Source organism: Meleagris gallopavo, chromosome 1, assembly GCF_905368555.1.
Source record: "Meleagris gallopavo chromosome 1, MGAL_WU_HG_1.1, whole genome shotgun sequence".
Lineage (NCBI taxonomy): Eukaryota > Metazoa > Chordata > Aves > Galliformes > Phasianidae > Meleagris > Meleagris gallopavo.
In genome coordinates, this window is record NC_139404.1 from 27,352,870 (window position 1) to 27,377,024 (window position 24,155).

General features: G+C 34.4%; 1 protein-coding gene across 2 annotated transcripts in view; it reads left to right on the forward strand.

The window, feature by feature from the left end:
* IMMP2L (inner mitochondrial membrane peptidase subunit 2) overlaps positions 1–11,471 on the forward strand; it is a 474,009-nt gene extending 462,538 nt beyond the window's left edge. For both annotated transcript variants that reach the window (XM_085219448.1, XM_003201996.5), the window contains exon 6: positions 11,010–11,471. In XM_085219448.1, coding sequence (XP_085075574.1) covers positions 11,010–11,129 — 120 coding nt within the window. In that variant the 3' untranslated portion in view covers positions 11,130–11,471. The remainder of the gene's footprint in view (positions 1–11,009) is intronic.
* Positions 11,472–24,155: the final 12,684 nt, after the last annotated feature.

Here is a 24,155-nt window from a genome sequence, read left to right on the forward strand (position 1 = left end):
ATTTTGATGGTGTTAAGTTTTAAAATTTAGATCTTTCAGCTCCTAAACTGAACGTGCTAATCATTTTCCCATACTGATGACCTATCCATCCCATATGCTTATACCTAGCTAAAATAACCTATTAGCTGTATATACTATGAAAAAATAACACAGTTGAAAGAGTTAATAAATCTGGATTATTAGCTCTATGGAAATTATATTTTATTTTACTTAATTTTAATAATGTGCTCAAGTGTTTTACTTGAATATTTAAAGTTCAGCACATGCTTTGCTGAACTATGGCTTGATTATTACTTTGAGAGAATATTTTATTAAATATTCAGGAAACTGAATTCATTAGTCTTCCACTACTTTCTCTCTCATGCTGTATAGCTTAAGAAAAATTCTTAATATCTCCTTGAGATAAATATAGCTCTTGATGGTGAAGTAGTGGATTAAGTCTGGCTATAGTCTTTGTCTAACCAGGAAGGTAATTTTTTATTTTGAAAGAAAGTCTGTCTTAGTTATTTAGTATATATTATTCTGTCGTGTTACTGAAGTGTATGTTAAAGAAAGCTGGAGAGCAAGGGGAAAACAGGAAAAAAAAAAAAAAATACTGTGTATGTTCCAGGAATAATTCCAAAGACCTTGAAGAGAGTGACTGGGACTGTCTACCAACTGCTTTTCATATGTTCTAGGGAACCTCAGACATTTATTTGCTTTTTCAAAGTGTAGCACAGGCTTTCAGGAATCCTGTGCCACTCTACAAGAGGACATACACTGATTAGTAGAGGTTTCCTAGAACATCCCAATGGCAGAATGTACCTCTCTTTTGGCCAGCGAACTGGATTCTTATGTAATGGCCAGGAAGCTCATGCATGGTCTCCTTCTCTCCCTCCTAATTTTTTATGAAATCCCCACAGCGATGAGGATCTGCGTCACCCTGACTGCTGGTCTCCTACTTCTCCACTGGGAGTGGGCAACTGGATCTTGTGGGTGGCAAAGGTGCCCATGGCAAGGAGGGGGGAACTAGATGATCCCATCTAACCCAAGCCATTCTATGATTCTGTGATTTCCCTGCATCAGTCAGCTCTGCCTGGCCACCTGGTACATGTCAGGCCTGGTGATATGATCCATCATAGTGAATTCTCTAAAGTTTCCTTCTCCATAAGCACACAGAAAGTCTGTTACCTCACTTAGGAATTTTTCTGTACAGAATTAAACAATCATCTAATGTGAGATTCAGTTTCGTAGATTTAGGCTTGCAAAGGAGAACTGCAACAGCATCTAAATTAGGATATGAATGTTAATATACTTCTGATTTATTTTTGTGAAGCTTTTTTTCTTAGCTGAACCTGTTATGCCATTATCTTAAGCTTATCAGGAGTGAACTAAAAAAAAAAAAAAAAACCGAATATGAAGCAGATTAGTTATGTAGGATGTGGAAATGACATTCATAATTAATAGAGTCAATTATTTAATCATAATTTCTCTTACAAAGTGAAAGGATAGCTATTTGATCGTGATTATACCAAGAAGCAAATATTACAGTATAGTAAGACATAGAAAATTTCCAAATAAAGTACAAGTTGGTTTTAGTATATTTAATCTCTTCTCTGTAAGTTCAAAGAAAATGCAGAATAAATGAGATAAAGACAAGAGAGGAAGTATTTAAGCATTCTTAAATTCATAGCTATTATTAAAGCTATAAGAGGGAGAAAAGTCTTTGTGTATATTTAAGTATTTAGGTGTGTGGTTTTTCTTCCAGTAAATTAGCTCAGGGGATTGAGTATATACAATTATCTTGATGAAACTTACCATTTTAGATGAGCTTTAGCCATCCTCACACAGACCTCTATTAAAAAGTCTTTTATAATTTTAATAACATATCATGCAGCTATTTAATGACATTTTGATATCCTAGCTGCTCATTGTATATTTACTCCCCATTTCTTTTCATAACTCATATTGCCAACAGCATGTTCTCTGTAAGTCAAACTGTTTCTGGATGCCATTTTGGAAGATAATATAAGCAAGCCTCACAGTAGAATCTTTTTTGAAATATCTAAGTGAAATAGTCTATTGTACACTGATCTTTTAAGATAAGAGAAAATCAACAGCATTGCAATAACCTCATTAGAATTTGGGAAATGTATGACAAATAATGGAGAACCTTTGAGTAGGCTGACAGATCTATTTGCTGAACATGGAAGCTATTGTTACTGAAAACTTTGGAACATTTATCCCAACTTTATAAAAGTCTTGCCTTGCCCAGTAATAGTTGCAGTATTGTAACATGATGTGCTTTTTATTAAAATTAGAGCTGTTTTCTCGTATACTCCCATATGCCAGCTTTTCTTACTTCCTCTGGACTTCTTTACTTTGTCTTCTTTCCTTACCTCAGCATTTGATAATTACTGTAATGTGATCTCCCCTGGTGGGCAAGTCTCTACCAAGTAAAATTTAAGATAATGAGGATTCCCAGAAGTGATCCCTTATGGAGTCACCCATGCTGGAACTGCCCTACAGTGCTGCCGGGGCAGCACTGGGAGGGGATGTCCTCCATGACATCCCTTAGTGTCAGCACCTCTCAAGTTCATAAATAATTTCTGAGAGGGGTGCTTTCCTGAGCAACTTTGGTGTAATTTGGTCTGTGATCTCAGCATTTTTGTGCAGCTTTGCAATGTCAGCCATTCATAATTAGCTTTGTAAGAGACAGGTTTTGCTGTCACACTTCCACAAGTGCGTGCTGGTAACAGAGTGGGAGTACCACCATCTTGCAGCAGAGCTTAGAAGTATCACAGTTAGTCTCATGGCCAGAGCAATGCCATGGAGTGCACACAGCGCTACACAGATGGGGTGATGAAACAGACATCATGGTCACACCTGCATGAGCATCAGCCCGGAGGGATGAATAAGGTTTGCAGGGGAACAGTGTAGTGAGGCAGCAAATGCAATTGTGAGTTCAGGAAGCTGTGCTGTGACTCCTGCCCTTCTACTCCTGCACTACTGTGTTTGCATTAATGACATACAACATATTAAAAGTGGAAAACAACTTAGTTTGTAATGTACAGCATTTCTGCATAGTGTTCTCAGAATTCAGTCAAGAAATATGGTTCACATAATCAGTATCAGTGTAGTAAGCTGAAAAATGTCACTTGCACTCACATTCTTCTGACACTGTTGGCACTGACACAATGTGGTGCTGAATAGGAATTCACATTTGAAAGCTTTTATGTTTTTATGAGTAATTAATACTTGGGTTATAGCTAATGCTTTCTGTCTGAAGCTAATAAATATAATAATTGTTTATTGCAACTCAATTTATTAATTCTTTTCAGCATTGAATTGCAAATCCATTACTGTTTTTTAGTGCGGGGCTCTGCCATGAATGCTATTAGTACGTGTTGGTCTTCTGTTGAGTTGCATTGCTTAGTGGCAATCTTATATAGCCTGTGAATTTTGTGCTTCATCCAGTGAAATATTAAAAAGCTTTTAACTGTTGAATGATATTTGTTTATGTACAGCATGCAAAGCATGTCATACTGTGAACTAAGCAAATTCTTTCACTGTTTTTGCAACTATAATTCTAAAATAAATAATAGATTGGTTGGTAAGCCATTTGTAGATCTATTTAGCATAAAGGTTCTGTTCATAAAGAAGAAAGAATAATTTCGAAGAATGCTATGCTTTCTGAAGATAAAAGACTAGTAGCACGCTATGTTAACATATTTTTAAAGTACTTTTTTAGAAAACACAGAAAGAAACAAATGGGAAGGATCAAAGATGTTAATTAGTCATAGTGTCCTTTTCAATAATACATTCATGACAATTTCAAGAAAATACGCTGAGTTAAAACTGAGATAGAAGCTCAGACAATATTTGTCCCAAACCTGCTACTACATTTAATTTAGTCAATGACTTTGACAACTGATGCCTTCACAAATGGAATAAAAAATACATTACTTGATACTGATTCCTTTAAACATACACTACTGTTATGAATGTTAATCATAGTTCAAGGTTAACCAGTCTCTATCTGCACAGTAACCATGGAAAGATATAATATATGAAAAATATTCAATTCTTGATGATCATTTCTTTCTTCTACTTTACTTCTCTTATATCTTAAGGCTTAAGAGAGGTGTGTAGACAGAACACAAGACAATGCAACCCAGTGTTTTCAGTATTTAGTATGTCACATTTTCAGTCAATAACTCAAGCTTTTCTTACAATGCAGTGACCGTGCTCACCTTTTCTGATCTGAATAGCTTAAAGTGCAAAATCATGTTTGATTGGAGAATTCACACTTGTTATTTGAATTTCAGACAAATATTCTGTGCTAATATGCAAATGTTATTCATTCTGGGATCAGTCATTGCATTTGAAACATAATCCTGTCTTTCATGTCTTATTTTGTGACCATGTCTATGCTTATACATGTAGTACATGTGCATCATTTCTGAGTGTCACAATTTTTACTGTTTAAAACATTCTCAAAATTAAATTATTGTCACAGTGTGATTTATATATTTCCAGACACTTTTATAATATATTATCTAGCTAAATGAACACTTCTGAGTTTGATAACCTTGATAGGGACCTTTCTGATTATACGGTAGCTCTGTGAAAGAAAATGCATATGGAATGCTTTATCTATACCTGGAGCTGCTGCTTCAGCTATCAAACTAATGGAACTGTAATGGAACACTTACTAGCAAAATTAATGGGCTGCATTCTTTTCTTTGTCACTAGATCTGTATGGCTCCATTAGGTCTGATTTGTTCAGGGATGAGAGGAAAGAATGATGAAGATGCCAGTATTTTGCTGTGTAGCTGAAAGGAATCTATCACTTCATGTTCTTAAATTCATGAGCTACTTAGCATCTTGATTTGCTAACCTTCAGCAAGCTGATATAAGTTAAAGAAAATCTGTTTTGGTATGGTTTTATATATTTACAAAATAATTTATTTATTCTTATCTTTCTGTGATTCTTTCTTTCATAAAAGAAGGAGGTCAAGGATATTTGTTTCTTCTGCCATTGTTCATTATCGCAGGTACTTCTAGCAGAAGAAGTGGTTTCTCTGGGATTTTACTATAATCCACTGGAATTTATTTTTATTGAGCCTTATTTCCTGCTACTGCACTTGATAGTAGTTGTTCCAAAGTTCAGCCATGTACAGAAAATGAAGTGTAATAGCAATCATGTTTACTTTCTATTAAAGTATGGATTTTCTGAAGAGACTAATTTACTGGGAGAATTCTCTGAGACGGTTTTACACCTACAAACTAATATCAAAACCTGGTGTAACAGCCTTTCTTAAGGACAAGGAATCTAATTTGACACAGATAGCGATACCATGTTATATATTTTTGTTAGCATTATAGCTGAAATACTCATGGTTGTCTAGGTATTTCCGTCTTGAGGTTTTCTTTGAGACTTTTTGAACTTAGGAACTTTTTTCTCTTCTTCTCATTAACTGTGTCTCTTTGGAGACAATTTTCAAATTGTCTCCAAAATTTGGCATTCCCTGTCTTCCAGAATTTGTGTATAGTTAGTTAACTACAGCTAATTGGCTAATAGAATATAGATAACAGGGATAAGAATTACTAGTTATGGAAAAATTTGTTAAATCTGTTGACTTGCTCAAATGGTGTCTATAAATCATCTGTCTCTAAATCACCATGATTATCTCCCTGTTAGGCAGTCTTTTACCTACTGTGTATAAGCACCTTTCAGAGTGTTGGGGAGTAGTAAATATTCCAAATGCAGTCTGAATAGAACTCTGCTGATACAGAAATCCCCCCAATTCCATCCCCAATGATTTTGCATTATGAAGCAGACAATTTGAGAAGAAAATTTAAAGTACAGCTGATGTTCCATAGTGCTGAGCACGTGAAAGGCTGTGTATGAAGTTTCTTTGCTGATGTGTATATGAACAAGAACAATGTAGTGAGAATGTAGTACTTCAGAGAATAGAAAGCATAATTTGAAACACTGTGATCAGTAATATTTTCTTTTTGATTTGAGTGAACTTCAGCTTTTGTGTTTGCATATTTATCAATGTCTATGGTTTTTGGAAGGCCTGTGGGATACCCCTAGAACAACCTATGAGAGTAAAGCAAAAGTGACTCTTCAAAATCAGAGGCTGATATATGCCTCAAAAATTGTGATTTTGTAGCAGTTAATAAAATCTCTCCAGTATACAGATCATAGTCTGCTGTGGTTATAATTTAATTCTGTTTATATCCATTGTTGTTCTCTTCAGTGGAATTTAAAGGATGCACAATTTAAACATTTAGGTATTAATGGGAACAGGAGACAACATATGAATTAGTAATTGAAATGTATCTAATCTTAAGCTGTATGAAACAAAATCATTTTAAGACAGCACTTTCAAATAGTATTTCCTTCCTCAGAAGAAGTGTATTTGTATTCACACATTTATTCAAATACACTTTCAGTAAGGATTGTTTTGTTGATCCAGTGTTAAAGATTGCTACTGTGCTTTATAATCTTCCTGTTCTCTTTGCATATTTATCTGCGTCAGGTAAAGCTGTTCCAAAATTTCTTACATTATTTTATACTTTTTTGAACACTTGTCCTCCCCAGAAAGACAGGAAAAGAGTGTTTCAGCAAGTTTGATAGCCATCCTAAATTCTTCACCGTGAAAACTGTGATGATGATGGTTTCTTATCTCATTCTCTTAATACAAATTCTGACATGTTTTTTGCCTTTTTTTTTGCATTGATTGGCAACTCCTTTTTATCTGTATTTATTATACATTCTAAGTTTTATTTATGCGATTTATTCCTTGTTCTTTTGAACACTTTTTTGTTCATTTTGATAGTCTTATATCCTTTTTCTCCAGCTCCTCAGCCAGACATTTAAGCGACCACTGCTGAGTTGTTTTTAAGCCTGCTGTCTGCAGTGTCATTCTGTACCCATTTATTATGATACCATGCCTATAGTCCTGAAATCCACAATAAGGTCATAAAAATTTAATTCTACATAAAATAGTAACTTTTTGCTATATACAAAAACCTGTAATTATGCCAAAAGTTGATGCAGGTGTAAGGAAATATAATCAATATAAACAAAATTATAACAAATTAGATAATAGCTACCTAATCATTAGGAAAAAAAAAAAAAATGCAGCTAAACAAGCTAAATCAAAACTGCAGGCAGGCAGGCAAAATTCAAACAAACCCTGGGAAGAAAATTGTTACAGAGCTGGTAGGAGATTGGTAGCATGTTACTTGAAATGGCAATGCAGGCTTACAGAGTTACAAAAACAGCAGAACAAACACTCCTGTATTGCTTTATATGTCTTTGTCTTACTATTACTTCTAATTAGCAAATTGAGTGCGGAAGTCTAGATTGAAAATTGTTATAAAGACCTATTCTTTTGTTTCTGCACTGCTCTTTCTCAGGCTACATTCTGTGCTGCTGTACTTCATTGTTTCACTGTTGTTACAGAATTTGGAATCTTGGCTGTTTTAGCTAGATCCTAATCACCAGAGGTTCAAGAAAAAGAAAAAAACAAAGAGAAACCTATGAAGAATCCTTCTAACCTAAAGTGATTTTGCAGCTAAGTTCAGGAATAGCTACAATACAAAAAAAAATAGGTATATTTTTCCTTTCTTACGCTCATCAAACTGTCCTCTAACTTGGGTTTATGGGTGGGATATTTTTTTGTTAGTTTCAAATCCAATGATAGTCAGCAGTAGCTGTATTTAGTAGCTTAAGTAGATTTCACATACCCTGAGAAAGCTGCAAATACCCTTCCTTGTGAGGGTTACATTCTTATCTGGACTTTTTCTTTTCTTGAAATGTGGACTGAGGACCTGGATTCCTATAAAGAATTTGGTGTGCACCTCTGCACGCTTCTTTTCCACAGAATTCTGACACTGTATCAATGCTGTTTTTTCCATTATTATTGGAGATTAGAAAAGGAATCAAGCTATGAGGCAGTGGAGATTTCAAGTAGCAGAGAAGAGAGCACAGTTTGTAAATCAATGAGCATTTTAAAAGGACATATTTTGGAATCAGGAAAGGTAATATAAGCCTCTTTACCAACAGGTGCATTTATCCACCTGTTAGAACACAATGAGTAAATTCTACTGCTGATAGCACTATCAAGGCTAGGCTTATCTTTTCCTAATGTGGTGCCAAAATTAATCAGTTTCCACACAACTAACATAATAACAACAAGCAAACTTCAAGGAAATTTAGCTTTAATCACAGTAACAGTGCCAAAATGATATTATTCTTTCATAACATGTTTTGCAGATATAACCTCTATGTTAAAAAGAACAAAAACATTTATCAGTTGGTCAGTTACATATTTAAATATTAAAAATATAAAATTAATGCCCAAACTGCTCAAATTAGGGAGAATAATATGGATTCAGCTCAGTATAACATCTGTTGTTGCAACAGCAAGATTAAGAATTAGACTTTAATATAGAATAACATTCTACTATTTAGATTGTTGATCCTTTTGGTCCTCAGAGTTGTTGCATGGAAAGGGTTAATTTTTCTTACAGTTAAAACAGTATTTCAAGGAGATAAAGTTATTTTCCTAAGAAAGTAAATAATGTCTGTAAGGAAATTGGCAAATCTCTCCTTTAATAGATTATTTCAGTATTTCACTCTTGTGACAGGAAGTGTAGCCTCTCTGTTCACCCTCTGTCCACTTCTAACCTTGATGAGGGTAAATCCATTAACAGGGCAGGTTATTCTCTGCGAGCAATTGTGTTCTTCCTCAGTGAAATTCATGGCTTCTGTAGTAACTACAGAATAATAACAGGCAATGGACAAAAGTTATTAAGGTTCTTTGCAGAAGTCAGACAGCAAGGTGCTTTAAAAGTGAGCTTTTGAGTTATTTTAAAAGAAGCCCCATAGCATCAGTGTCATTTGTTATTTAGTAAAGACTTCCATAACCCTACAATATCCATTTTTCCTTTTTAGCACTAGTCATGTTGTTCTCTAAATCAGGTTTATGGGAAGGATATTTCTTTATTAGTTTCAAGTCAGATGATGGTCAGTAGAAGTATTCCTCTGGGCAAAATTATTCCCTGTCTGAGCTTCAAACAAGTTTTGATTCATTTATTATATTCTCAGTCTGTGTGCAGACCTCCTACTGACATCAGTAACAAGCAGTGCACTGAGGAAAACACAGAGCTTTGAAAATGAGATGTTATTTGTGTTAGAGAAGAGTATTTTAACATTTATCTCTGTACTAATGCTGTCACATTTTACATGCAGTAGTGATGTTTGCAATAGTTTTATATTTTGGCACCAGCCTGTAATGTGTGTGCCATCATGCTGTATATTCAGAGAACTAATCCCTGTGGTAATTTTACATTTGCAGGCCGCTTTATGGAATAATTGAGATAAAGGATATTGTGAGTTCTATAAATATCAAACAACCTACACAGAAGTATGTCAAGACAAAAAAAAAAAAAAAAAAAAAAAAAAGTAGTTAAATCCTATCAAAAAGGAGTTGTTACTTATCAGTCTGCTTATATATTGTCCTTTGCTTAAGTGCAGGAAAAGGAGGCAGTGGATCAGGTAAATAAATGATCCTTGCAAGGGATCAAACAAGCAAAATATAATGCTAGCCTGCAGTTTCAGTGATCTACTCTAGATTCTTTTAGATATTGTGGGTTATTAGGTAGCCAAATTATATTCAAGTAATTCAGCACTTGCTTCATCAAACTACAGAATATGGAATTAGATATAGACCACTTCAGCTTCACTGATTTAATTATGTAGTGGAGAGAGAATAGTGAATATACATTAATCCTATGAAATGAAATCAAGAAAATTAGCTGAAGATATTCCTAGGGGGCTACTTGGTGTCCATTTGCATAAAATGCTGAATTACCTGCTTACTGAAATCACTTTATTTTTTGTGAGGAGAAATAGAATGGGATTGAAGTAGTGGGTTTACATAAAAATTTAAGCAGGAATGTACAGGTTCAAACCAGAAGTTCATTTAAATTCTTAAATGAAATCTGAAAGGGCAGTCTCAGGAGAATGGGACCAGACTCTTTATAGTGGTGCCCAGTGATAGAATGAGAGCCAGCAGGCACAAGCTAAAACACAGGCAATGCCACGTGAGCATGAGGAAAAAGTTATTTACTGTGAGGGTAATGGAGTACTGGCACAGGTTGCTCAGGTAGGTTGTGCGGTCTCCTTCCTGGAGATATTCAAAAGCTTCCTGGACACATTCTGGCTAATACGCCTTAGGGAAGCATGCTTGAGCGGTGAGTTTGGACTAGAGATCCCTTCTACTCTCAACCATTCTATGATTCTGTGGTTTGTAAAGCAAAACTATTGAAATAACACATTAATAGATGATAAGACGTAAAATATTTACAAAACATATGAATGAAGGTAGGTGAGGTAGTCCTAGAAGTTAAAAAACCTTTGATTTTTAAAATTTATATTTACAATTATTCTGCCAGAAGTACATTTTTATCCTAGGGAAATATTTATAGTTCAGAGTAGTTTCCGTTTTTGGTTGGAGACAAAATGGAATTTGGAAAGGCAGTGATAAAATACAGAATGCTTGAGAAAAGCCAACATCATAGTGTAGTTAGTGTAGCTCAAACCTGAGACATAGGTTCTGTTTAAATTATTCAGAATAGATAGTTTAACCTTTTTCTTCCATGCCCAGCATAGGTAATCATCACTAACTTTCAGATGATTATAAAATACCTCATCTGTTCTGACAGTTGCTGCTTCTTGAACCTGAAAAAACACTCCTAGTTCATGTTTGTTATAAACCACACAATTCTGTTTTTCTGGGTTCCACAAAATGTTTTACCAAAGCAAACAAAAAGTTGTTATTGAAGCAGTATGTTTTTCTTTCATTACATGCAATAGATATTCTTTGTGCATGCAAAGTTCTCCGCTTTGTATTCGCTGATTGTTCTAATGTGTCAACATGCACCTTATACCTCTGAGTTCATTTAATTTTCAGTTTTTATTGATAATATGCATTTCATTTTGGGTACAGGTTTCTCTTGGACTTCTACATGCTCGTGCTACTCATATCCTCTGGCCTCCAAAACGCTGGCAGAAGTTACAGCCAATGCTACCTCCAGAACGCAAACCACTCCAGAGAGAGCAAGAGTGACCTAAACATTTAGATGAAAAAAAAAAAGGGATGAAGCAAGAAATGTGCCATGGTTTTATCATCAGCTGTAAAAGCTTTGCCAAGGGTGCTTAGTACCCAAGTACCATATCAGCAAATAAATGCAACATCTTCATGTTAAAATGCCACCTTTAGTGCGAAGTGTTTGTTTCTTTGCTTTTTAATCTCAAACAGTTGTGCACTGTGCATATTTGGATTGAAATAGTTACACATTTCTTGTAGGTTTGAATGTTCCATCTACACTGTTTGTGTTATTATGTCTGTACCTGCGCTTCTCTGGATAAGAAATTATTAAAAACTTCAATAAAATATTTTAATATTTTACATTCAGCTTGTTTCTTTAGTAGCTAAACAGACTGTTCATTATTATTGATGATTGCATATGAAAAAAACCAACGCATTTAAACATAATATGTTTGGGCATCTCCTGTAATTTCTAATACTGAATAATCAGTATTTCTATAGCTGAAAAGTTAATCATATATGCTATAACATTTTTCAAAAAGCTAATGAGATAATTTTTTTCTTTTAACAAAGCTTGTGTTTGTTACTAAACTGAGTAAATTTTGCTTAATTCTAATGTCTCTTTTGGGACTGCGTATATAAACAATCCTCCTATATCTTGCTGAAGTAGATATTTTGAAAAAATATATACCAATCATATTGCACTACATGAATGTAATATTTCATTCATTTCTCAAGTATAGTAAATCACTGTTAGTACTGAGTGCCACATTTAGTTAAAAATATGTCATTAATATGAATACTATACAATTAGCAATATAAATACATTAATGTAAATACCTTCTTTGAATGTGCAGTAAAACTTCTACACACATAAGTCTTGAGAATGGGAAAAAATGGCATTTTCAGTTGCAGATTAATGAGCCAGCTTACTTCCATATTTATTGAATTTTACTACAGATAGGATAGTACTTAAATTTAAAATCACACAAAATTTCTTTAAACATTTCAGCTGAAATCATGCTATTATCAGAAATTCAGACAGCATGATATATACCACATTTCTTTGAAGCCATATATCTAATTGTGTATTAGTTAGATTGCGGATTCAATCATAGTGAAAAAGCTCTACGTCTCTCCAGTCTTCTTAAATATTCTCCTGGTACTCAGCACTGGTGATGCCATACCTTGAATACTGTGCTCGGTTTTGGGTTCTTCACTATGAGAAAGGCATTGAAGCATGTGTGAAGAAGGACAAAGAAGATGGTGAAGGGTCTGGAGGACATGTCTTATGAGGAGCGACTGAGGGAACTGGGATTGTTCAATCTGGAGATGAGGAGGCTCAGTCAGGACCTTATTGCTACATCTAACTGAAAGAAAGACATAGTGAGGTGAGTTAAGCCTCTTCTCTGAGTTAATTAGTTATTTAGTCTAGAGGACTAGAGGCAGTGGCCTTAATTTGCACCAGGGGAGCAGCGGAGGTTCAGGTTGGATACTAGAAAAAGTAGAATGTATTACTGACTTGAGAAAGATTACTCATTATCTAGAGCGTGAAGGGCAGATCATTTTACCAAAAGCAGAAAGGACCAATCAGCAGCAGTATCATACAACCACGTATTACAAGGCATTTCAGATATATTAGTTTCAGTCTCCAGATATGAAACACACTTGTCCTAGCTCTAATGAAATCAGTGACAAAAGTTTCCTGGACTCAAATTATGAAAGATACATTAGCATCCTTCCTCTTCAACTACAAGCTTTTCTGGTGTTTTGGTGCTTGCTCATGTCTGCAACACAATAGGAAACAGGCTTCGTAGGTAGTCTATATGAATTAGCACGAGGGACATGTAGGACAGTAGGAAATATGTTGATATGACATTTTAAATCTTTTTTTTTTTTCTCTCTCTCTCTGAGGAGACACATAAATTCTCCTTCTATTTAGGAATACATGGAATTGCATCTGCCTTTAAATTCCAGATTGCACTTGTAAACCAAGGAGTGGTTAATGGAGTTTCTCCATTAAAGATTGCAAAGATTAAAGGGGTAGATTTTTATGTGTGTGCCAAGTTAGTGATTATGGTCAACATACATTAGTACCTAATGCTTACGAGGCTTGGACACTGAAACAGAATCTGGCGTCTATGTCACCTAGACTGCCTAAAAGGTGTATGTAAAGACTGGAGTGCCAGAGTAAAAATGGGCAAGCTGAGAAGAGCAGTATTTAATTACCATGTTTAAGATGATGGAGACATGATTGAAAACAGACCCGTAATAAACTCTGAGGCTAGAATGGGTCCATGAGGGAATCTATCACCTGGAACCATACTCTAGAGGCTTTAATTTTAGCATACATCTTGAGAGAAATGTTCTTAGATTATCTTCTACATGATAGCTGAATGGCTAATATACTTGTGTACAAAATATTGAGATTCACATTCAAGGTTTTCCTTAGCCTGAAAGCTTACACCAGACAGATAACATGCTACAATGAAATGGACAGCTTGGTAGATGAGGGAAGAGCAGGATATTGTACATAGAAATGATATTCAGGGAAATACAAAAAACTGTAAGGAACAAGATGATGGAGAAAAGCTGAAATACTTTTTGCCACAGAGTTCTCACCAACAGAATCTCTTAACTTGTGACCAAGATAAGATATACACCTTTTCAAAAAATATCCACAATGGGAAACAAATTTCTGTAAATGCCTGGCAGAATCTATAATAGCATTACCTAACACCTCCTGGAAAGGTCAGCCAATTTTTAGCATTTTATTTTCACTGAAAAGTAGGCTGTTAAGTCTTCAAAGGGAAAGAACAATTATGTCCAAAAATAGAAACAAGGTGAAATTTGAAATAGAGAAGCTCACAAACACTGACAAAAATTACGACTAGGATGGAAACCTCCATTCTTAGGCTTTAAACAAAATGCCTTATCCTTTATTTCAGCATCTATTAAAATTTCTTCCTGCCAGACCTGTAAAATGATGCGGAGTAAATGGAAATGTAAGGCCATGATCTTCTAAGTAGTTCTTCATGAAAACACTGTGTGTTAAGGGAATTATCTTCTCAAACTGTTACAGTTTGAAAAAGGGAGAGATTCTTTCTGTGCCTAAAGTTTGGAAAATAGCTGGGGTAAAAGGCATTGCTCAACTTTTTTTTTCTCCCTTGCTTTTTTGTCAATATCAAATATCAGGTGACATAACACTGTGAGTAAATAGCAGTGACATTTTTTGCTATAACACATATAAATACGTGTTTTATCTCCTTTAAGATAACAATAATTGTCCCTAAGGGATAGTTCTTCCCTACAAGCAGAAAAGACCTCAGAGTTCATAGGAGGATACAGAATCAAAATAGAATTTTTAGGGCTATTAGTGAAGAAGGAATATAAAATCCTCCATAGAATTTCCAAGTCCAGATTCACTTCAGACAACTAACTGAGGCTGTAAGCATAGTCAGTGCCCTGCTTAACCGATCTACTCTGAGAATCCACAGAAGTGGGTTGAGCCATTCTATGAAAAGTCTCAGTTTCTTTTCAGAGTCAAAAAGAACCTTTGGTGGCTTCAGTTACCAAAATGGGACAGCCTTGATTTTTTTAAATTATTTGGTTCTTTGCACAGCAGATCAACATAAGAAAACTTTAATAAATCAGAATCAAAGCCAAATTGTCTCCTGCTTTTGCTTGAATTCTATTGCATAGATTAATCTTGAACTTCCCTTGGATCCCACAAAACTACATAGTTGCAGGCTTCTCCAAGTGATGATTTCTTTCTTGGCAGATTGCTCATAGTTATAGAGCACTCAGGCAGGTAACATCTAAAAGATTTTTAAAAAGATTTTAAAAATAATTTCAACAAATCTAATGTATATTTATTCACAGAAATATTGAAGTTTTAGACATTTTTCTTTAACTCTCATATATCAAATTGTTTTACAATTTTGTTGTTTACATCACATCTTGCACAAGGAAAATGTCTGAATAAACACTACAGGCAAATAAAAATGTTCACATACCAACTTATCCTTTGTGTTAGCTCTGTTATGGATTGATGGTAAACTATCACTGAGATCTCATTCATATTGCATACTCTAGAAATAAGTAGGTGTTTTAGGTGAACAAATGGAAGAATGTGTACTTTGCTATTTCTTAAATGTTCACACAAAAATTTTATTCCAGGTCTTAGCAAATATGTCCAAAATTAATTATACAAGTCAGTGTAGTCTTTTTTTAGCCATGCAGTAGTACCTAGAAAGTTCAGCAAACAGTAAGAATTTCTGTTCTCTCTCTACAGTTGGTTTAACTTACATAGACTACCTTATAGTGCAGTTCCAAATCCAAGCCTGACACTGAGTTCCCAATAACTTCATCCCAAGCATGAAATCACCTGTTCTTTGGGGGTTGATTTTTCAGTACTTTTAAAAGCAGATCTTACTTCTAAGGCATCTTAACTTGGCATGCTTAATTTGCTGAATCAGTGCCCAGTACTGAAAATCATTGCAAAGGTATGATACTGAGTTTGAACATTTATGCTTTTTTTGTAAATGGATTTAAAAAAGAGAATGATTTGCTCTGCTGTATCTTTTTAAATAATCTGCATTTGACACAGAACCTTCTCAGATGCAAGCAAGAGAAAGTTTTTGAAAAACACTGAGTACTTCTGATGGGATTTTCTAAGAATACTTCAATGATTTAAATGCACAAGTTCAATTGAAAAATGATGGAACTTTCCAACTTAAATAATTTTGGGATAAATCCAAAGAGTGAATTAGCCATCTGGCAGTCAGCACAAGTGCTTTACTCTATCACTTATTCAGAGTGAGTGTACTCTTTCTTGTGTATTTGTTCTTTGTTTTTTTTTTCTCTCTTTTTCTCTCTTTCTTTCTCACATATAAACATACCCATGCACAGATGTTACTTAATCCTCTAGTTATCTAAGGTATTAAAAGCTACATTCACAAAAGATTTCAGGTGCTGTACTACCTTTTTAGGGGCTTAATATCTTTAATCTAAACGTCCAGTCTCCATATACAATAAATATGAATTAGTTATGTAATAATGAGATTTCTGCATTTCACCGAACTGTCCAAACAGACCAAAGACAGGAAAGTTGGTCTCTGAGATTGCATCAACACTAATAACTTAGGCCTACCTGTAAAGCATCTCTGGCTTACAGTTTGGTTTCAGGGCAACACTTCTCAACACTTATTCACACAGCTCCCAGAGTTCATGAGTTTATGTCAGCTTGTGTTTATTCTTACAGGTAGTTTGAACAGCCCCTCTTTTGGAGAATAATAACTAATTTAACAGTATGAATATGGGCCATTGGTATCAATGCCAGACAATGAATGGACCTAGACTCACTTCATTTGTGTGTGCAGATTTAACATAAAGGAGACAGTAGCCATTGCTCCTGGGACTTAGACACCAGTGTCTCCATTGCCCCATTTGCCCCAGCTGTTTAGCACAGCTGTTTTCTGTGCTTGTTATTCATACTCCCATTTTCCTTTGTTAGACTTTGTTTAGGTTGCAGAAAAGCGAGTATCTACTCCACAGGAAGAATACACAAGCTTGTTGCTTGTTTGGGCCATGCATTGGTAAATTACATTTTTTTCCACTTCTCTACTTCAAAACTATGTGCTTGATGTCTCTCTGATGTTTTTTGGAATTTCAAATTTATTACACAGTATTTTTTAAAACTTACGTTGTGTTGTATATTTGGTTCTGAAATATAAACACATTTTTTCAGAATGGAAATATATGTGTAGTTTAAATTTGCATATAGATTTAAAATCTGGAATGTTTAAAATTATTGGCAATTAATTAAGAAAGCACATGTTTGGTAGTGATGCTACTCCAGCTCTTCAAACATCAGCCAATTAATTAAATAGAAGAAACTGAACTAATAAGCACTGCTTATTTACAGTAATCTAACCCTGATTACAAATGGTTTAAAATACACTTTTTACTCCTTTTTATCTGCATGGATGAAAGACATCTATATGAATAAAACTAATTAGTTACCAAGGGAAAGACTACACTTTTATTTTGCAATCAAAACTGATGGGCCTCATCGAAGGTTTATCATATTACAAGACCTGCCAATGCTTGAACAGGAATAGAATAATTCCCTTAATTACTTCAGATGGGTGGTGGTATTTTATTTAGAGAGGAAGAGCTGCAATGATAGAAAAGATAAGCTTTCTTTTCCTTCCATGGGAAAAAAATATATATATATATAATAATTTACTGACACATCTTTTGACTTTCTTTCAGTATTTAGTTTATGGACAACATTCCAGTTTTACAGAGTTGTAAGTATTTCTGTTTTGCATATTCAATAAATCATTTCTCCATGGCTGAAAATATGAAACAAACAAGAATTCATGCTTTTTTCTGAGTTTCATTTAGAAAGTCCTATGTCTACATCCCCAAGGGAGCTACATGCTACATAATAGAAATTTCATATATTTATGTCTTGTTAAATATTATCAAAAAGCAGTGGTGTTACAAATGCAGAAAAATTTAGATAAATAATCTGAATGCTCCCTGCTTATTTTATGAACATCACAGCCACCTCATTCTCTTTTGTTGCAGTGTTATGAGGAAGAAAAATGGCAGTGCTGGAGGAACGGGCTGGTGGAAATGCTTCAAGAAATGCTACATCTTCTTGTAAAAACAAAGCAAAACAAAATAAAACAATTCAGCAACCAGGGTCTTACTGCAGCTGGATCTGTGTTTGGTGTTTGTCCTCTGCCCCTGCTGCCACCCAGCAACTCCTCCTGCACACCCCTGGCAATGTGAGGGCAGCACATGTGCTGGGAAGGCTAACGTGCACAGGAGCTTTGGTGTATTTTTTGGCGAAAGTATCAGCACGTTGTTAGAGCAGTTGAAAGCTGTGTATGAGGGGAGTTTTTTCACTGCTCTCGTTTTGGCTTACCACTGTCTCATCATTACCCATGTACATCTTCTCATTTTTTTGCTTTTCCATTTACTGTATTTGTTCTGTAATCTTATCCGTCTGTAACCTCTGGCAATAATTATCTGTATATCATGTTAACTCGAGAAAACGTGTTGAAGTGCTTTATTCATGTGCTCCCTCCAACTATTCATTTTTCATGTTAAGCAGGAATTTTGGAAAATAAATGTTTGATCTTCTCTACCAAATCTGTGTTCTTACAGAGGTTCGCTGCTTACAGAAAGCCTCAAGTCAGAGCTGAACTTTAAACTTCACTATGGCACTTTGAGAACAACAGGGGAATTCACACAGCTACCCTCATCCCATCCGGGCTGAACGTACATTTACATTTGCAAATAGTAATGTTTTTGCAACACCTTACAGTGCGCACTATGTATGATTTTAAATTTGGATATTGCAGTATCGACGGCAACAGTGTCCCAGTTGTACCTGTACAAGAACAACTGAATGCATTGTGAGATTGGCTGGAGGATTGTAGCTCTACTATTATAATAAAATCTTTTTAAGTTTATTTAGAAAGGAAAGATCATTTTCCAAACTCAAATAAAAACATTTAAACTCTATTGAACATATTATCTAATTGTTTCTGTAAAAGTGATAACTCACATGATCAGTGGTGCAATTTTAATGTAAGGAAATATAATTTATATGCTTGTCTCTATCTTTGAGATTTGTCCTGATCTTTCTTGAATCTTTTACCCTAAAGCAAGTGTTGTCTGGTGTTATTTTTAGCTTTCTTCATATCTTAGTTTTGAAGGAAATGACTTAACAGGCTGTTAGAGGGAACCCAAGTGCAACTTGCATGATCAACTATATCAATATGCTGGCAATAACAAAGTTCATTAGTGTAACTTAACACTATTTACATATACAAAGTTCCCTTGCTCAAGATGGCACTGGGATATTTCCTGGCACAGAACATTTTAAATATAAATTTTCTGAAAACTATAGGCGCACATTTCTTGTGAAAAGATGTTTTCTGCTTAGTTTGTTTGCTTTATTATTTAATTTGAGTCAGATGTTCACATTCTTAGTGACTCTGAGCAATTAAATTTTCCCCAGAAATTTGTGCTGAGGTATTTAGAACTGCCTGTTTACCAGTAAAATTGTCTGCGAGTCAGTACCTATTAAATGTTACAAAAAAACCTAATTTGTTTATGTATTTTTTCAGCTGAGAAAATGGGTGGGGTTCTTCAAAAAACAGTGTAGTGATTTCTTTTTTGTCTCTGTTAAATAATAAAATTCATTCAATAATTCTAGAAATTAAATAGAATATTATACAAATACTGATATTCAGAAGTTTACTCTTTGGCAAAAGATTGCAGTGTTTTATGCCAATTAAAAATACGGAGACAAAAGATTACAAAACATAAATAGATTGTCTCTCAGACCTGTAGGGTGCCTGGTGGGAAATAGCTCAGAAGCACGTGAAACACTGATGTCTGAGCTGTAACATGAATGCAACATTTGATGGCTCGTTTCTGTTTTTTTCATACCAAGTTTTTCAACTGAGCTCTTTCTTTCATTTTCAGATTGACTGTGCTGTCAGTTTACAGCACCCAGGCAACCCACTGAATATCACTGAAGTCAGCAGGTTTTCACATTCAGGGAAGTCTCTGGCTAATTAATATATCTGTATATACATTATTTTCTTCTATTCTGTTCTACATATTACATCTAACAATATCTTATTGACATACATTTGAAAAATGAGATCTAAGTATTAGTATTGATTATTCGTAAAATCCTCTTTTTATAAGTTATGTTAACAGTGTATTGGCCAGATCACTGCTTTTGCTACAGCCAGTGGGGAAAAAAAAGACAAAATAGTTCTCTAAAAGGATTAATGCTCTCACTGAAAACCACATTTCAGATTTATTAGCTCAAAACTTTAGAAGAGAAAAAAAAAATGGTTCCAGCTTATGTTTGAAATGTCAGTACAAGGTGTACTCGTTAGGTCATTAGCTTTCCACTATGCTGTCTTTTTCTTTGTTATGTAGTTGTACATTGACATATCCAATGCACTGTTTGGTATTAGGTTCCTTGTCCTTCATTTCATTTGTCATGTTTTTCATATTGCTACTGTGGCAGTCACTCCGCAAGACAGAAGTACGTCTCACGTGTAGAAGAAAAGTAATTTTAAATTCCCCCACTGTGCAGCAAAGGCATGTGAGAAATCAACAGGTTAAAAAAAAAAATGGAATGGAGAGATATCCAGACTTCTTATCTCATTTTCATTTTGGCCTGTTGGCTGTGCCAAGACAGCTCAGGATTGAAGATATCACCTGTTTCATCAGATCTGGGCAAAATTTGTAATCTTGACAAAGGCGAATATCTGGACAGATTAATTTGAAAGAAAAATATTCTGTGTAGGCTAGTTTTAGGAAGAGGATGAGATGGGAGAAGATTACTGAGGAATGTAGTAGAAGATGTTTTATTTCACAAAAGTCTATCTTGATAACTATTGCATTGGAAAGAAAGAGCTGTGGATTCAGTAACATGCAATAGCCACAGAAAATAAATTAATAATTTATTATATTTTATTATATATTTATATGTTTATTATTTATTATAAATTTATATTGTATATTATGGATAATATATATAAATATATAATATGTATAATACATATTATATTAATGTGTATATATATATCATACATTTAGTCACCATTTTTTGCTTTCAACTTTTCATAATCGTTCGAGACAAATGTAAAAAATGCAAGTATTTATGGTTTTGTTTTTTTTTGTTTTGTTTTGTTTTGCTTTTAATAATGTTTAACAGATTTTGCCTATAATGATTTCAATTAAACAGTGACTAAATGGAAGAGTATTAAATTCTGAGAGTAAGAGAACAGCCTGACCAAACAGGGTTTGAATCAGTGACTAGGTCAGATAGTTAAACAGGACATCGACCTGTAAGAAAGTCTATAAACACATTGTTGAAATATGGAACATGTCATAGACCTGAACTCTAACCGGAAGTTTAAATTAACTGAAGAGGGAGCTGGATAAATTTTTGAAGAAGGAATTAATTGGAGGGCAGAATGAGACTGGGGTTAAGAAGTCTTATGGATTGGTTTGATTTTTATTTAGATGAAAACAAATTAAGTGAAAGAAAACAACGTAAAGGATAAAAAGGTTAAGGCAGTGTAATGCGTGGTTTCATGCCTTATGGATTCTTATGCTGTGGTCCTAATCAAGCTCAGTTTTACTTACAGAGGTGTAAGTGCCTCTAAAGCAAATCAAATGCTGCAGGTAGAATGGAAATTATTCAACATGACCAAGCAGTTTCTTTGGAAAATATTTAGCTCTGGGTTACATGTGCTTGAGATCAATGCTCAATGCTCGATTATGCAGAGCAGAAAATACTACCAGGCATAGAACAAATATTCATGATGTTAACTTCTTTTGTCACTGAAATGTCATTGGATTGTCATAACAAATATCTGTAAACCTATGTATTTAGCTTTAAAATTTCTCTATGGAGAAATGGTATCTGGTATGTTGAACAACATTCCTGTATGTATGCATTAGTGCATATAATGTAAGTAGTAATATAGGCACAGTTCACACAGAGTATAGCTGTTTTATGGGGTTAGAATTCTTAAAAAAAAAAAAAAAAAAGACCAACAAAAAAACACACACACAAGCCTAATTTAGGACTGTGTAAATGTTCATAGGCAAGTAGCCCAGGGGGGACTCTATATGGAACACAGCATCAAGAATGACTTGTGTATGGAGACCCTTCAAGCTAGGGTTCAAAAAAGTGAGGCTGGAGATTATTGTTAAGGCAATATATCCACACTCAGAAAAAAAAAAAACAACCAAACAACAACAACAACAACAAAAAACTGGTTGTACCTCCAGATTAACTAACTGCATGTGGAAATAAAATTATACATACTTTTTCATTTTAAGTCACTACCAACCAGTATTTTCTTATATTATTTATTTTATTAGTGTGAGTAAAGAGACCGTTTATATGTAAGTTTATCTGGAAAGATCCTAGTCTTTGTCTTTCTTTTTCCTTTCAAAATTTCAGGAATTTTTATTCTTTTCATCTAGACTGTATGAAGTCTAATAGCTCAGATACAGACTAATTAGGCAAAAATACCTAAGTATTTGCAAACATCTGTGAATCATTTTATTCCAGTGCTGATTTTGCTATTGTCAGCTAAATGTCTATATTCAAATTTTGTCAGGGAACTTGAATTACAACTCAAAGACAAGGTAACAGATGTATTCAGAATGTGTATTTATGTTTCTTTTGTCAAGAAATTGCACTTTACCCACTTTATTCTTAGGAAATGTTATGAATATACATTTTGTTATGTATTATAAGGTGGTGCCTGAATTGCTATTGGTAGGTGTTTAACCGTTGTTCACGTCTTACATAAAAATAGTTTTCTTTATAGTATTATACAAATTCCTGAATAGAAGAAACTATGATGTGTATAAGGGTTTTCACTGTGCTTTCGTTGCTAGCTAGTGTGTTCCCAGGTCACAATTTATCCACGGAGGCCAAGTCAGTCATAAATGTTTTGCTTTGATTTGTAAAAGAGGATTACTTGAGTTCTGTTTTTTTTTCTTCTTCTGTTCTAGGACTTGTATAAAGGGGTTGCACATGAAAAATACTGAAATCTTTCAATATTCCTTCCTCCGTAGGGAATGTGGCCTGCAAAATGTTAAACATCTGCTACTACTGTTTATCTGGGATTTACAGTTGGATGTTGAGTTCATACAAGAACACACAGGCATAAATAAATATAAAACATAAGAATGATTGAGAAAAACAAATGAAGACCTTGCCTATTATTGTTTTTAGATTACTGAACCTCTCTTTCCCTAGAGAACTTTGCTTATCATTGATCAGATAAAAATGAAATGATTGATACAGATAAATCTTGCACATCAGGTAACGGTGCTAGAACTCCTTTTTCCTCCTACAGTATGTTAGTATAGCTGTCTCCTTAAACTGAACTGTCACTGTCTTTTGGTGTGGGTTTAGAAACAGAGCTGTGAGTAGCAATTTTCTATGCTTTTACATTACTTGTGTTAGCATCTTTGCCTGACTGCAAAATATAAATAAATGGAAATATATATATATATATATTAAATTAAGCAGCTTTTTCTATAAGCACTATATACTTCACAGGATATAGGACATTACATAATGGAACTTTACTTGGGGCACAAGAAACTCCAAGCCCACATTGCTGTTGACATTCATGCATATCATATAGAACGTGATGGAGGCACAGTGATCTTCCATTTGATTATTAATCTGTTTCAGCAGAACAGGAAATCACTGCACTGGGTCTAGTATTCAAGTCTTTGCAAGATAATTCTTGCAAGTCAGTACAGTTCTCAAGTTTATTTTTTCATACTGAGCATAAGGAGTGAAAATCACTGAATTTACAAGATTTTCAATCTGCATAGTCTCATTAGGTAAGTATTCGTCTTATGAAGTATATCATTCAACCTTTAATTTTGAAGTATCTATATCTTCATTTCTACATAATAAACTTAATTGTCTTAATTTGTTGAAGTTTCTTATTGATATCTTTACGGATGTGATGCTCAGGACACATTCAAAAAATATGGAGGATCTTGGAGATAAAATTTAGATGGAATTTAGGAAATTGAGTTCAAGGAAGAAATGAAGAAAACCCATGCCTAAAATGACGAAGTGCTTAAGACATTCTCTTAATAATTCAAGAAATATTTCTGAATATTTCAAGCAATGATTTTCCTAGGTACCTCAACCTACTGATTATTAACAGTATAACTTCAGGCTCAAAAGATGGAAATAGCAGTGAGTGACACGGCTTCTTTCTACACTGAATTGTCACACTAGTAATAGGCTTTAAACTATCTGAGGTAAGAGAACAGCTCTTTTCTTTGTACTGCTATTCAGCCATGAACACAAAATTCATAGTCAGAAATTTGGGCAGGAGCAGGAGGGATATAAATTTTGCAGCCTGACTGTAGGAGACTCAGTTTTGGTGTAGAAAAGCTAGTGTTTTACTCTGTAAGTTGTTTCAGATATACATACAGTGAAAA